The 13663-nt window shown below is 36.1% G+C and overlaps 1 protein-coding gene across 1 annotated transcript in view; it reads left to right on the forward strand.

The window, feature by feature from the left end:
• Window positions 1-10285, forward strand: part of MEI4 (meiotic double-stranded break formation protein 4) — a 71020-nt gene extending 60735 nt beyond the window's left edge. The window contains exon 5 of the mRNA XM_048937614.1: window positions 9288-10285. Within this exon, the coding sequence (XP_048793571.1) occupies window positions 9288-9539 (252 nt within the window). The 3' untranslated portion in view covers window positions 9540-10285. The remainder of the gene's footprint in view (window positions 1-9287) is intronic.
• The last annotated feature ends 3378 nt before the right edge of the window (window positions 10286-13663 follow it).

The following is a 13663-nucleotide window of genomic DNA, read 5'->3' on the forward strand; positions in this document are numbered from 1 at the left end:
GGAATGTGGTCACTGAGGACAACGAGAGGGCTGAGGTTCTCAATGCCTTCTTTACATCTGCCTTTAACAGCCAGATCAGTTATCCTCTGGGCACGATCAGTTATCCTGATAACTGTTTGGCCCAGCCAGCACGGGTTCGTGAAAGGCAGGTCATGCTTGACCAACCTCATCTCCTTCTATGAGGCGACCTGTTTCAAGTGGTGTCCCCCAGGGGTTAGTACTGGGGCCCATCCTGTTTAATATCTTTATTGATGACCTAGATGAGGGGATTGAGTGCACCCTCAGTAAGTTTGCAGATGACACTAAGCTGGGAGGTGATGTTGATCTGCCTGAGGGTAGGGAGGCCCTTCAGAGCGACTTAGATAGGCTGCACTGCTGGGCTGAGGTGAATGGGATGAGGTTCAACAAGGCCAAGTGTCAGGTCCTGCACTTTGGGCACAACAGCCCATGCAGCGTTATAGGCTTGGGGCTGAGTGGCTGGATGAGTGTGAAGAAGAGAAGGACCTGGGGGTGTTGGTTGATGCTCGGCTGAACATGAGCCGACAGTGTGCCCAGGTGGCCAAGAGGGCCAATGGCATCCTGGCCTGCATTAGAAATAGTGTGGCCAGCAGGAGCAGGGAGGTGATCATCCCCCTCTACTCAGCACTGGTGAGGTTGCACCTTGAGTACTGTGTTCAGTTTTGGGCTCCTCACTACAGGAAAGATGTTGAGGTCCTAGAGCGTGTCCAGAGAAGGGCAACGAAACTGGTGAGGGGTCTGGAGCACAAGTCTTATGAGGAGCGGCTGAGGGAGCTGGGATTGTTTAGTTTGGAGAAGAGGAGGCTCAGGGGAGACCTCATTGCACTCTACAACTTCCTGAAGGGAGGTTGTGGTGAATAGGGATTTGGCCTCCTCTCCCAGGCAACGAGCAGGACACAGGGCAATGGCTGCAAGTTGTATCAGAGGTTTAGATTAGACATAAGGAAGAACTGTTTCTCTCAGAGAGTGGTCAGGCACTGGAATGGCTGCCCAGAGAGGTGGTGGAGTCGCTGTCCCTGGCAGTGTTCAAGAGGTGTCTGGATGACGTGCTGCGTGATGTGGTTTAGTGCTGGTGGTGGCAATGGTGATGAGGAGACAGTTGGACTGGATGATCTTATAGGTCGTTTCCAACCTTGTGATTCTATGATTCTATGAAAGAGAGAGCATCAGTGAAGACATGACGAAAACAGAGTTTGAAATCCCATTGAATGAAAGATCAAAAATGCTTGAAAGTTTGTTTTGTTTACTGTAAGTTTAAATAAGGAATTGTAGGTGGTGTGAATTTTGCACTGAAAGAGCATGTAAATCAGTTTGAACTTCCTTGCAGGTTGATGTGGTTAATGGGGATTATGATTACTGGGAATGCTGTTAGGGAAATATGCATTTCAGAAACAAAACAAAAAGCAATTAAAGAAAAATGCTGATCTTCTAAAGACTAAATCCTGAGGCACAGCAATTTGTAAGATAATTACCTTTTAACAAAAGACAGTGGTATTAAAATCAGAACAAAAATATTTCCTGTAAAGTCTTTCATCCATGCCTGCCTTAAATATTTTAGAGGTGCTTGTCAGCACATTATTGAAACACTAAACAGCAATTAGAGAGACCCTCTATTATCCTACTGTGTGCTTACTTATATGATGCGTGTTGATTTTTTTTCTGCTTCAGTTTCTACTTAGTAGTTATTCACATACTTGTGGAACACTGAGTTAAGTCTTTGTTGTTGTGAAGTAAAATGCTCTATTATTCAAACATACCTGAAGCATTCTGAAAAAAAGCGTGTGTTGTGCTTATGACAAGAGCACAGCAATGCATAGACTGAACAGGGATTTCTCCAAGGAAAAGCAACATGTCAAGAACAGAACTCACTGTTAGAGTTGATCTTCATACAATGAGAAAGAGAAAATATCACTGTCTGAGGAAGCAATTCAGTCATTCTTGAAGGATATTTGCTACAGCCTCTGATTCAGAGGCTGGGGAAAATATTGGTTTTACGCCTGATGATGTATTAGAAGAGAACATTTTCAACTAGGATGGTGAATTTGTTCACTGAAAAATTCAGCATTTGAATGGTAATTTCCAATCAATCAATTTAGAAATTCTTCTACTGGAAAGTAAAAACTATTGCTTCTAATTTAGTGACTTGATTTTGATAATACAGTTGTTGGGACAAATATATTGTTTAAATACTGCAAACGGTTTCAGGGCAACATTTTTTCTATATGTATCCAAAGTGAGCACAAAAAATAATAATAAAAAAAAGTTCTGTGGAGTGGGATGTCTGTATTTAGTTTGCTGCTGCCTTGTTCTTTAGTCTCTTAGCTCTCCTTGGACCAACCCCTTCCATTTCCAGAATTCAGTACAACAAATAATGGATCACATTCAAATGCTATGAGTAAAGAGACACTGAAGCAGTAGGGAACATTTTAAAGTAATGCACTCTAATTAAGGTATTTTTAGGATAGAAAATGACAAATACTGAAAATATGAATATGGTGCTATTTACAGTCTTGTCTCCGTCATCATTTGGTTAATTCTGTCACCTAATCATAAAATACCAGGTTTTGTGAGTTGAATCTGTTATTGCCTGGCTTTGTTTTGATTACCACTTAATGAAGATGTTCTTTTCCAAGTTTTCTTGTACCGAAATATTTCCAACTTTTCCATTATGTTTTCATCACAAGTAGCACAAAGAACTTTCTTCTGCTGCTGGACTGTATTTTTTAAGGATGTTGTTTTCATCTCCAGACTTCTCACTTTGTTCTTACTGTAGCTCAGTAGGTCTGACATGTAAAACCCCGAAATTATGAAGAATTTTGGTAGGAAACTGTCAAATTCTACTGTTCATTTACCAGAATCATGGAAGTACTTCAATACCCTGCTGGGAGGTTACTGTGCTTTTTCTTGAACCCTATTTTGTTTTCTTTAGTGAAATTCTCTCGTCTCTGTTACAAACTAAACATGTCTTCTAGATTAAAGCACTAACGAAAGCATTGGAGTAGCTCATTACTAAAACAAGCAGTCCCAGGATTGTCTGTCTCTGGAAACATGTAAATGATACTCAAACATTTTCTAACATTCTAGTCATGTTGCACTTCAAAGAGGAGGTATTTTTATCCGTGCCATGTGGGATGTCAACTTACACAAGTTCTGTGGCCTCTTAGCCCACAAATCTTTATTTTCCTGCCAAGAAATCAGGCTGCACATGTACCTGCCTGTGCCAGCAGCCTTTTGCAAGGAACCGAGGGATACTGAAACTCTTCACTGAGATGATGTGTTGGTTGGTGATAGACTGTTTTAAGATAGATGTGTTCTTTTCCTGTTCCTCAGTCCTCTAAAGAATTGATAGGAGCTTTGGTTCCGTTCGTCTCCCTGAGGTGGGAACAGCTCATGGAGAAGTTCCTGCTGGGAACGGATGGGTAGACTTGGTTGTTCTGTCCTCGGTACTCCCTAAGTATGGGAGTGCTTATTTCAGCTGAGCTGCAAATGCTGCAGCAAGCACTGTCTCTGCTTTGCCTGAAAGGCAGCATTAGCATAGCTTTAGCAGGCCGTGCTTGTTTTGGTCTTTGTTTTCTGGGAGTTAAAAAAAAAAAAAAAAAAAAAAAAAGTATGCATCTGAAAGAAGTACCAGCTTTTAGCACTTCTATTTCAGTGAAGAGACACCTCAGGAACATACAAATTACAGCTGCTGAATAGTAAAAATTTTCCAAGATATGGAAAAAAAAATCAAGAAAAAAATTATAAGAATAAAACTCTTACAGTATGGAGATTTGAGAAGGTTTGGGCAGGATAATTTTCTGTTAAAATAGCCATCTAATATAAATGCCACTTCTATCCCTTTTTAAATATCAAATCTGTTGTATAAGCACTCATCTTTCCAGTTTGATTCAGATTTGTATGAGAGCTTTTGCAATTTCTGTTTGCATTTTATGTACTTTATATAGCATGCATTAATATTTATTGCAGCACACATTTAAACTTGGTTTATATGTAGTTCTGGAAACCTAGTTTCCATACTGGTTTCCCTGAACATATTCCACGTCTTTTCACCTTAAAATATGCTCACATTTATAAAGGTTGTGTTGTCTTCACAGTGTAGGTCCTTTGAGGCATAAAAGGAGTAGAAGTTATGTCCCTGCACTCAGAAGGTAGTATCCATCTTGTGATGCTGTTGTAAAGTTTTAAAATCCTCAGAGCTCCAGAATGTCACCAGGAGCAGAACACATACTTTGGTTAGCTGTTACTTTTCATTTAGCTGGAACTTTATGAGAATACTGTCTGTCTTTATAGGACAGCTGAGCACTGATCATGTAACACTCCTGTGCTTTGGCCCTCCTCTTCACTGTTCTTATATCTGTCTTTTTACATTTCCATCTCTCTCCAAATAACCCGCCCCTAATTATATTTTCCTCACTGGTGCCTATTTTGCTGTATCTGCACCCAGATTTGGTGTTGCTGATACTACTGTCCAGATGCAGTGTTAAAACTTGTATTGCTGACACAGTTGCTCATTTGAATTTGTTAGTGGATTCCTCTCTCCCCAAGGTCCCCGCAGTTCCCCTTCAGCTGGCTGTGAATCTCCACCTACAATCAGCCATCCATGACTTGTGTCAGTTTCTCCCATCGTTACCTGTCATATCCCACAATTTGTTGCATGATATCCAGGAGTTTCCATGTCAGTTTTGGTTACTGTAACCTTGAGCTTAAGGGCTGAGTGGTCATTCACCTGAAGAACTACAAGAAACAGCATGCTGGCACTTGTTTTCTGCAAGCACATTTTTTTGTCATCTCTGGAGCAGTCGTTTCAGCTTCTGATTTCCTAAGTGCAAACATCTGTTGTACACAGAATAAAAACATTGCAATCCTTACCTTCCCCTTCCAGATCTCATTTCCTAAATGGAACTGACCCAGTTGAAAGCTCCCCCTGATGTAGAATAAATGTTAGATCTCAGCTAGATGTTTTATTCAGAGAGCAACTACATGAGCTAGCAGTGGTACAAAGTAGGGAACACACGGCCTTCAGCTCAGCAGGAACATGGACTAACTCTCTCCCAAGCATGGCTGGGTTCTGCTATCTTGAATTGCTGCTTGTAAAAACTCATGAAGTCGCACTGAATATCCCAAGTTGGAAGGGGTCCACAGAAATCAAGTCCAACAACTGGCTTCACACAGGACACCCCCAAAATTCAAACCTTATGTATGAAAGCATTGTCCAAACATTTCTTGAACTCAGGCAGCCTGGAACCGTGCCCACTGGCCTGTTGTGCCCAACCATTCCTGGGCCAATTGGAAGACTGCATTGGCTGTTTCAGCAATACCCTACGATTTTGTAGAAATCACTGTATGGGAAGAATGTAACACTGTTTACATTAATTATTTTAATTAGCGCTGTTTTGGGGAAAAAAAATATGCAGCTATGAAACGTATGTTGGAAGGAGGGATAAATGCTTGTGGTTAGGATAGTGACTACAGGTAAGCAAGGAAAGAGGAAATCTTTATATTGTAGTAGCCCAAATGTTGGAAATAATTTTTAGAGAACTAAAGTTACCTGTCTTAAACTTGTAACATTTAACCATGTAACATTTAATTATCTCAATTTTGCGTCCCTGGAAATGTGCACTGAGACTATCAAACAGCTGTAGAGAACTGTAAAGAACTGATTCAAAGCTAATATTTACTTCCTGTTTTTGTTTTGTATTTATATTACTAAGAGCGTTTAAGTAAATGTTATAAATGGGCATGAACTACTAAGGCAAGAAAACTAATATATTCTGCCATCATCTGGGAATTTTTACTGAGTCCTATTGAATAACCCAGCCTTTGGAAAAGACATTCACTGTTCCATGATGATTACTTGAATTATTTCTGTGTGTTTACAGACTTACTTTTTTGTCCAATTTATTTCTGTAAATGCCAACTCCTAATCTGTCTACTAAGACAGCAGTGGCTTGAAAGCGTACGCGGGGCCATCTGATAATATGTTGGCTGTTGCTTTGCAAAAAGGAAGTATAATAAAGGCCAACATGTATACAGATTGGCTTTTAGCATTCTGACTGCTATTGCTGCTTGAATTTTTCAACATTTTCTTTTAACATATTTGAACTGTTGTGTTTTGTTTTATTTTCCATGATAGTATTATAAATAAGACTAGTTATAGAATAGTTACAGATTTTCTCCCATGCTCTCAGAATATGTAGTAAAAATGTCTGCTGTGGTTACTCTCTAATATTTGAGAAGATGGAGGAGTTTATTGCAGCCTTTGATTCATTTCCTCTGTTCTGCATTTGGTGATATAGACAGATGAATTCTGATTAATAGATTGTCTGATGCAGCCAGAATATCCTCATACTCCTGGTTTCCACCTTATGTAAAGCTCAATCTTCTATAGTTAATAATGTTTAAAAATACTTTAACTCTGAAAAATGTTTTGGATTGTGAAATCAGAATAAGAAAATAATTTCTAATGTTAAATTGAAAACTGAACTGTCTACAAAATGCACTTTACTGTTAAGAAACATGTTTCGAAATACTTGGTGAGGAAAAGAGGAAAATATGTCAAGGATTGATCTCACTTAAAAAATAAACAAACAAAAAAAACACAACAACAAACAAAAGAAAACCAACAAGAACAAAAACACATTTGTCTGATCTGTGAAAGGATGATTATCTTAAAATTCTTTCTGAAAAACAGGGTCAATATAAGACTTATTTATTGTTGATATGAATATATTTTGGAATTATCGTTCATATAAAAGGCCTGCGTTATGAACATAACTTCTGAACTTTCTTGGTGGATTAGGTATGTTGGTGCGTGTGTATGTCTGTGTGCATCATGTACATATGCTGCTACTCATATACATTGGTGAGCAAGGAGAAAGGGTTGTTACCTTATTAACCATCAGTAGCTGTAAATGTTCCTTTCTACTAATTCTAAGGCATAAATTTCTGTTGGTAGTAATTACATCAATTAGTGTACAAAAAAAAAAGTTTTGTGGAGATTATATTAAGTGGGCTGGAAAGGTTTGTAAGCCTTGAACCAGAAATTGTTGTAGATGGATTTTTTTTTCCCCCTGGTATTATAAAAGTGTTTTGAAGTGCATTCATCCCTTGCAAATTACCTAAAAAAAAAAAAAAAAAAAAAAAAAAAGAAAACAACAAAAGGCTTCCTCCTTGCTCTCATAGAATTACCTTTTGTGTAGCTAAAATCATTTTCTTTTAGGGAAGTAGTACTGGTAGATGAAAGGCAATTAGTTACCTTGAGGTTTCTATCATATGTAATCAATTAGGTAGTTTACTAAGCTGCAATTAGGTGCACTTTTTGAGATCCACTGAAAGTAACACAATTGTTTAACTGCTTCAAAAAGCTGAAGGTCATGGGGATAAGTGGAGTGACATAATTCGCTTTTCCAAAGTATTTTCTGTTGATCACTCATATGAAAGGAAGATATGAGTGAATTTCCAAGTCCAGCGCTTAAGACTTAAACATAGATTTTTGCTTATAAAATTGTACTTCAAACATTCACATTATAGAAGCTAAAAGCATAGAACTTCTATTTATGTTTCTGTGTTTCTATTTTGCTGTGCAGAATCATACTTTACCACTGTAAGTTATTTTTTCCTATAATAGTTAATGAGAGATTAATATAATTTAATAAGCCATGAATGTTCTGTTACAGAAGGAAAGAAAATGTATTTTCAGAATGTTAGTCATACGGTGATGATATAGTGTCTTCTAGCATGCAACAGCAAAAAATCATTTTCATCATGCAAATCATAGTTTGAAGTTATAGAAGGAGGTTTTCTCTAATTATATAATTGGATTTAATTGGACTCTATAAGTATGTAAGTATTTAATACTGTGTTTTTATTTTTTTGCTATCTGTTGTGTCAGTGTTGAATTGTCATGGGGTTTTGAACTACAGGTTATTCTTACCAAGATCAAGAGAGACATAATGGAATGTGCAAGGCTAGGGGTAATACTTTCAGTAATTAACTTGATTTTCAAGATGTATAGAAAACTCATAAAAATAACTTTACTACACCAGGAGTTTGCAGTAAGATGGCTGTAGTGTCTTAGCGTTATCACTGATGTAGGAGCTGACCTGAAAACTTTACATTGGAGGCTTCAAACTCTGTGGATTGAAGAGCTACTAGCTCACAGTAAGAGTAAACAGTCCCCTTAGCCACCATCTACCACAGAGGTTATGTGCCTTACAAAGGGAAGGCAAACTGCTGTATTCATTAGATTCTAGTGGAATCAAAAATCGCTTACTTGGTCAATAAAAATAACAGTTCTGTTATATATTTCACACACGTTGAAAAGTCTAGCAGCATACTGTTGAGGGTGGTGCCGATTTAATAGGTCCATGTCAAAGCCTAGATCCAGTACAGCCTGATACTACAGGCCCAAATGTAGACATGTTAGAGCTACCCATCCATTTTCTAAAATATGTACTTGATTTTCTAGCAAGTTTGATTAACTTTGAAGTTCTGATCAATCAGCTGTTGTAATTGCAGTCTTTTTCAGAGCAAGTTTATCTCATATTATTGGTAGATTTTACTATTAAGCAAGATACAGAATTTCACTCCAAGGAGCCAGCTCCACAAGGTTTAAGGTTCTGTCTTATCAGTTGTTCCCTGTGTACAGCAGAGGCTGTAAAAACTTCAATTTGAAAAAGCAGTTTCCAAATGCAGGACAGGTACATTAGAATGAATTCTAAGTTTGACAAACTGGCTCTTTCCTTTTGAAATTGACTCAAAACTGTAGTAGAGATTTGGATATTTTCTACTGATACTGAGAATTCTAATGTGTTTTGGGTTGGTTTTTTTTTTTTTTTTTTTTTGGTTTTCTAGAAGCATCATTTGAACAACAATTCTTCATACTACAGAGATTTTTTTAACTTTTTTTTTTAATATCTCAGGAACCAAAAACCAAATAAGTTTAATCATATGTCTAAAACAAGAAAAGTTTCTGTTGTGGTAAATCTATAGATCATAATTATATGTCACCGTCTGTGGATAATTAGAGAAAGTCTTATATGGACAAGATGTTATGTTGACTTCTCATTTGACAGTTTGATGGATTGTTAGCTGTTTGACTTCCCAAAGAAGAAAATTTTCCTTAGAAATCATGTCTGAATATATAGCCATTCTAATTATAGAAATATTACTTCAAATTTTACCATTATTCCTTCAACTATCATCTGAGATAATGGGCTTCAGAAGTATTATCATACTGTGTTTATGCATCAATTTTTCTTTATTCCCAGATCCAGGCGATGTATGACATTACCCAGTATGAGAATATTTTTACTTTGTTTATGATTCTGGAACAACTTCTTCACAATGGGACAGAAGAAAGTAACACTTCAGACTCAGGCTATGATGGAGAAGAGAAAATCAAATTTCTGAAGAACCTTGATCAAGTTATTCTTCACCTTTCAGATGAATTCCCTTTGTTTTCTTTATATTTATGGAGAGTGAGTGTTCTTTTGAACTCAGCTCAAATACAAATTGATTAAAACAAGCAACCTACTTTAAAGCAGTGCATTGTTGTGAAACTGGATTGGAAAATGTTTGAGTCAGGCAGGGAAACTGTAGTTATTGAAAAATATTTATTTTAAACTTCTATGCTATGCTTTCGCTTCAGAGATAATGAAATTTATTTCCAATTTTAAATATTCAGAAATGTAATAATTCAAGCCCTGTTCATTTGTTTTGTTTTGTTTTGTTTTTAATAAATACTATTTCGTGTAACAGAAAACAATATATTGGTATTTGCATACACAGTGAAAATGGTAACAAAGAACATAGTTTCAGGTAATGCTTCCTATAAGCACTCTGAACTTTAAAGTCAAGAAATAATGAGTGTAGAGCTAGGCTTCTGTATTAAGAAACTGTAAGTTGTATACCTTCTGTATGCTTTAGAGACATTGGGTAGTTGGGCATATTGATAATATGAAATAAAAGACTGATCATCAGAAAGCAGGTGTGTTGCCATGCTCCGTGTGATGCAGCAGAGGTTGCTGTCTGATGATGAAATCAGAAATAGCAAAAATAGTTTTAAACTTGGTAACATCAGTATTCTTCTAGGATAGTCTTAGTTTTTTGTTTAATCACAGTGATTATCTGACCAAAATAAAATCTGATGCTTGGTTTTACAACTTTCTTATTCTTGGCTTTACTTGTGTATGCGTAAGCATCAGGCCTAATTCACTCTGAGTTGACTATTGACTTCAAATTAAATTTAACTCTTTCTGTGGTTGCTTTAGACCTTTTTGTTCAAAATAAATGAACAGTGATAAAATCTCTTTTGTATGCTTATGTACTGATTTTTTTTTTTTTACATTTTTATTTCTGTGCAATTGTATTGATAGTAATTATTAAATTCATATATTTATAGAAATATGTAAGGCCTGTAGAAATGAGTTCAACAATAGCTTAACCAATACAGAACAGCTTTGATAAATTTGGGGCAGGAGGGTACAAGTTTTACGATGATAGCATTATTTATAGTAAATAAATATCGTTTTAGTTTTGTTGTGTCTTCTAGTAGGGTATATTCATCAAAAATAGAAAACATTTTTAGCATTTACCTTATTCTTTCTTTAGTATTTTTTTCAAATCAATTTTTAATACCCAAAACATGCTCTGAAGTGTGGCTTTATTACTGTAAGTAATTGATCTTGTTAATATTTATTTTGTTAGTTTGAATGCACTTATTTAAGATAATAAACCTATTTTTTCTACATAGTTAGAAGATAGTAACATTTGCAAAACAAGTTACTTTGATGTTGAATTGGTATCTGAAAAGAGATTCTTATAATTGTTCATATACTATCTAGCACTGGTATGCTTCTTAAACTTACTATTTACTGTGTTCTATTGTAACATTTAATTCTCTCTGTTAGCAAACTTTCAACAGAAATCTGTCTTATGCATGCAAAAAGAATATCCACAGTAGAAAATTAGATAAGTCTTACTAAATTAAGGAAAATAAATAAGGATATAAATTTGGCAGCCACACAAGAATTATTGTGCCTTTCCAGTTGTCTTATTAATTTTTATTTAGACAAGGTTCTTCCACCTCCTTACATAAGTTCTGTAAGAGCAATAAAAGCATGATTACACAAAGAGCAAGGAAAAAAATAAATAAAAGGGAACTGGTATCCATTTGATATGGTAATTTGTGCAACATTTGGTCCTTTTCATATTTGGAAAAAAAAAAAAAAAAACATTTCAAAAATGTCTTGAAGACAGGAAAATAACAGAATCTGAAAAACAGTAGAATGTGTATTGTTTTCATGACTCCTTTCCTGAAAGGCTTCCTTCCTTGCAGAGCATTGCATTTTCTCATCAGCAAACTTTCTAGGCCACTAGAGGAGCAATGGATGTTTTGGGAAATATATGCATCATTCCTATGTTTTGAATCAACTTCTGGCTTGAAACATTATTTATGAAATCTTACAAGGTTGTTAAACAGTTTGTTATGGAGTTCTGAAAATATTTGAGCAGGGTGAGAGTCCCCATTGTAATACCATTGTAGCAGTTCAGACAATTACTAGCAAGTACTGTTTACCCCTGAGCTCTCCTAGTCTGTTTTATTGCAAAATTAAATAGTTGGTTAATCCATATTAGTGAGCATATTTCAGCTTTGGTGGGAGAAATAACCTCTACAGCTGGGATAGCTGTTTATATCACTGTCTGAAGTTTCCTGAAGAAGTAGTTCACCAATGTGGGACTTGCCTCAATAGGATGATGGCACAGATGTAGACATGTAGATATTTCTGTGTAGTTGGGGTGTCTAAGGTATGAAAAATCTACAAAATGGAGCAATATTTTGTGCTGAGTGTCCAGCTGCTACAGCAGAAGAATGCAGCTCTTAAAGAAATCCTGTGTCACACATGCTGTTTTTTTGCATGCAGTTGCCTCTAATACCCTGGAGCATCTTTAGTAGCACTGTCACTGTAAGTGTTTAGGAAAATATGTCGAGCAGTGATGGTACTTGGATATGTAGCTAACTATGGCAACAAGATGCATTTCAGTGTCTTACTCTGAGAATTAAATCTGACCCTTGAGATATCTATGTTTTTGGGAGTAGAAAAGCCTAAGTTTAAGTCCATGCTCTTCAGACAGTTTCTGCTTTTGCCCAGTAACTGTTAGCTATGACTTATGGAAACACCACTGTCTTTAGTTTTGAAACAAAACATGATGAGAGGGCCAGTCCTATGTTTAGATTTTACAGATATATATTCTGAGGCAAGGATTTGTATCCCAGCTGCAGCCCTTCTGCAATTTGGACTTACTCAATGTCTTAAGTACTTGCTCAGTAGGTATGTCAGTGTTCAACTTTTAAATATCAAGCCTCCAAAGAATCCCAAATCCGGTGAAAAAACATATGGTCTTTGAAGAATGGAGAATATTAGATGTCTCTAAAGAACAGTCTAGAAGTCCTATGTGCTGAGCATAACTTATCCTAGGCTCAAAGAACAAGGAACTGTAAAAGAAGAAAGTGGTCTGACCTGTTGTTTCCTGGGAATGCTCTACCTGAGTTAGCTGTACAGTTTTAGTATTAATAATTCAGCATTTATTTCATCACACTGATTTTCTTTTCATGAATGTATGCACTTCACAAATTAGCAAAATGCCAGTGTTCTGAAAATGCAAAGTATTCAGGATTTTATATAGATGTATATAGATATATATTGACCTGGTCAAATTATATTCATTATATATTTTTGTATATACTTTAAATATTTATTATATATTTATGTGATCAAATTAGCGTTGTTAATTCATTAGTAGCCAAGTGGTTAGTATTTTGTAATTTGTAACTTTGCCACATTCATGGCTATCCAGGTGACTTTTCTTTTTAACTGTCTGCATCTATTTTAAATGGAATTTTATGTTAGTGTGTCTTATTCTATGAGCAGCAAAATTACGATGCAAGGAAAATAAATGTTTATTATTATTATTAGTGCTTCTCCACTGACTGTTCCATTCACTTAAGAATTTTACAAGTCTGCTAATAATGAATTTTGGAGTGATTTGAAGTGAACTATCTCAAAATGTTATAAGCTTAATTTGGAACCTTTTAAAAATATATTTATGGTGTACTGATTTGAGATAGTTCTTGCTTATATCTGTTGGTAGTAGTAGAAATGAAATTTTACCTCATTTTAATCCTATATTAACATCTTGTTGTTGTTCTAGTTTTCTGTGTGCTGCTAACTTATAGTTTACTGTGACACAACATTCGGATTATGTTCATATAATCATAGGAGAACTTGTGTTGAAAAGAACCTCAAAAGTCCAGTCAAACCTCCTGCTTGAACAAGCAGGGTTTGTTTTGAATTTAGACCTAGTTGTTTTTTGCTAGTTCAGTATCCAGTCTGATATTGAAAACTCTAAAGACAGATTGTACAGCCCCTCTGGATAACCTCCTCTTCTGCTTGACTGTCTCCATGCTGAAAAAGGTTTTGCTTATAAACAGTGTAAACCTCTGTTTTATGCTCAGTGCCTTTAGTCTTCCCACCACATAGAGCCTGGCCTTGTCCCCTTCGTATCTTCCTCATAGATCTGGAAGCTGCTTTTAGGTCCTCCTGAAAATATCTCTTCCTCAATCCAAGCAAGCCCAGCTTCCTAA

Source organism: Lagopus muta, chromosome 2 (assembly GCF_023343835.1).
Source record: "Lagopus muta isolate bLagMut1 chromosome 2, bLagMut1 primary, whole genome shotgun sequence".
In the NCBI taxonomy this organism is placed as follows: domain Eukaryota; kingdom Metazoa; phylum Chordata; class Aves; order Galliformes; family Phasianidae; genus Lagopus; species Lagopus muta.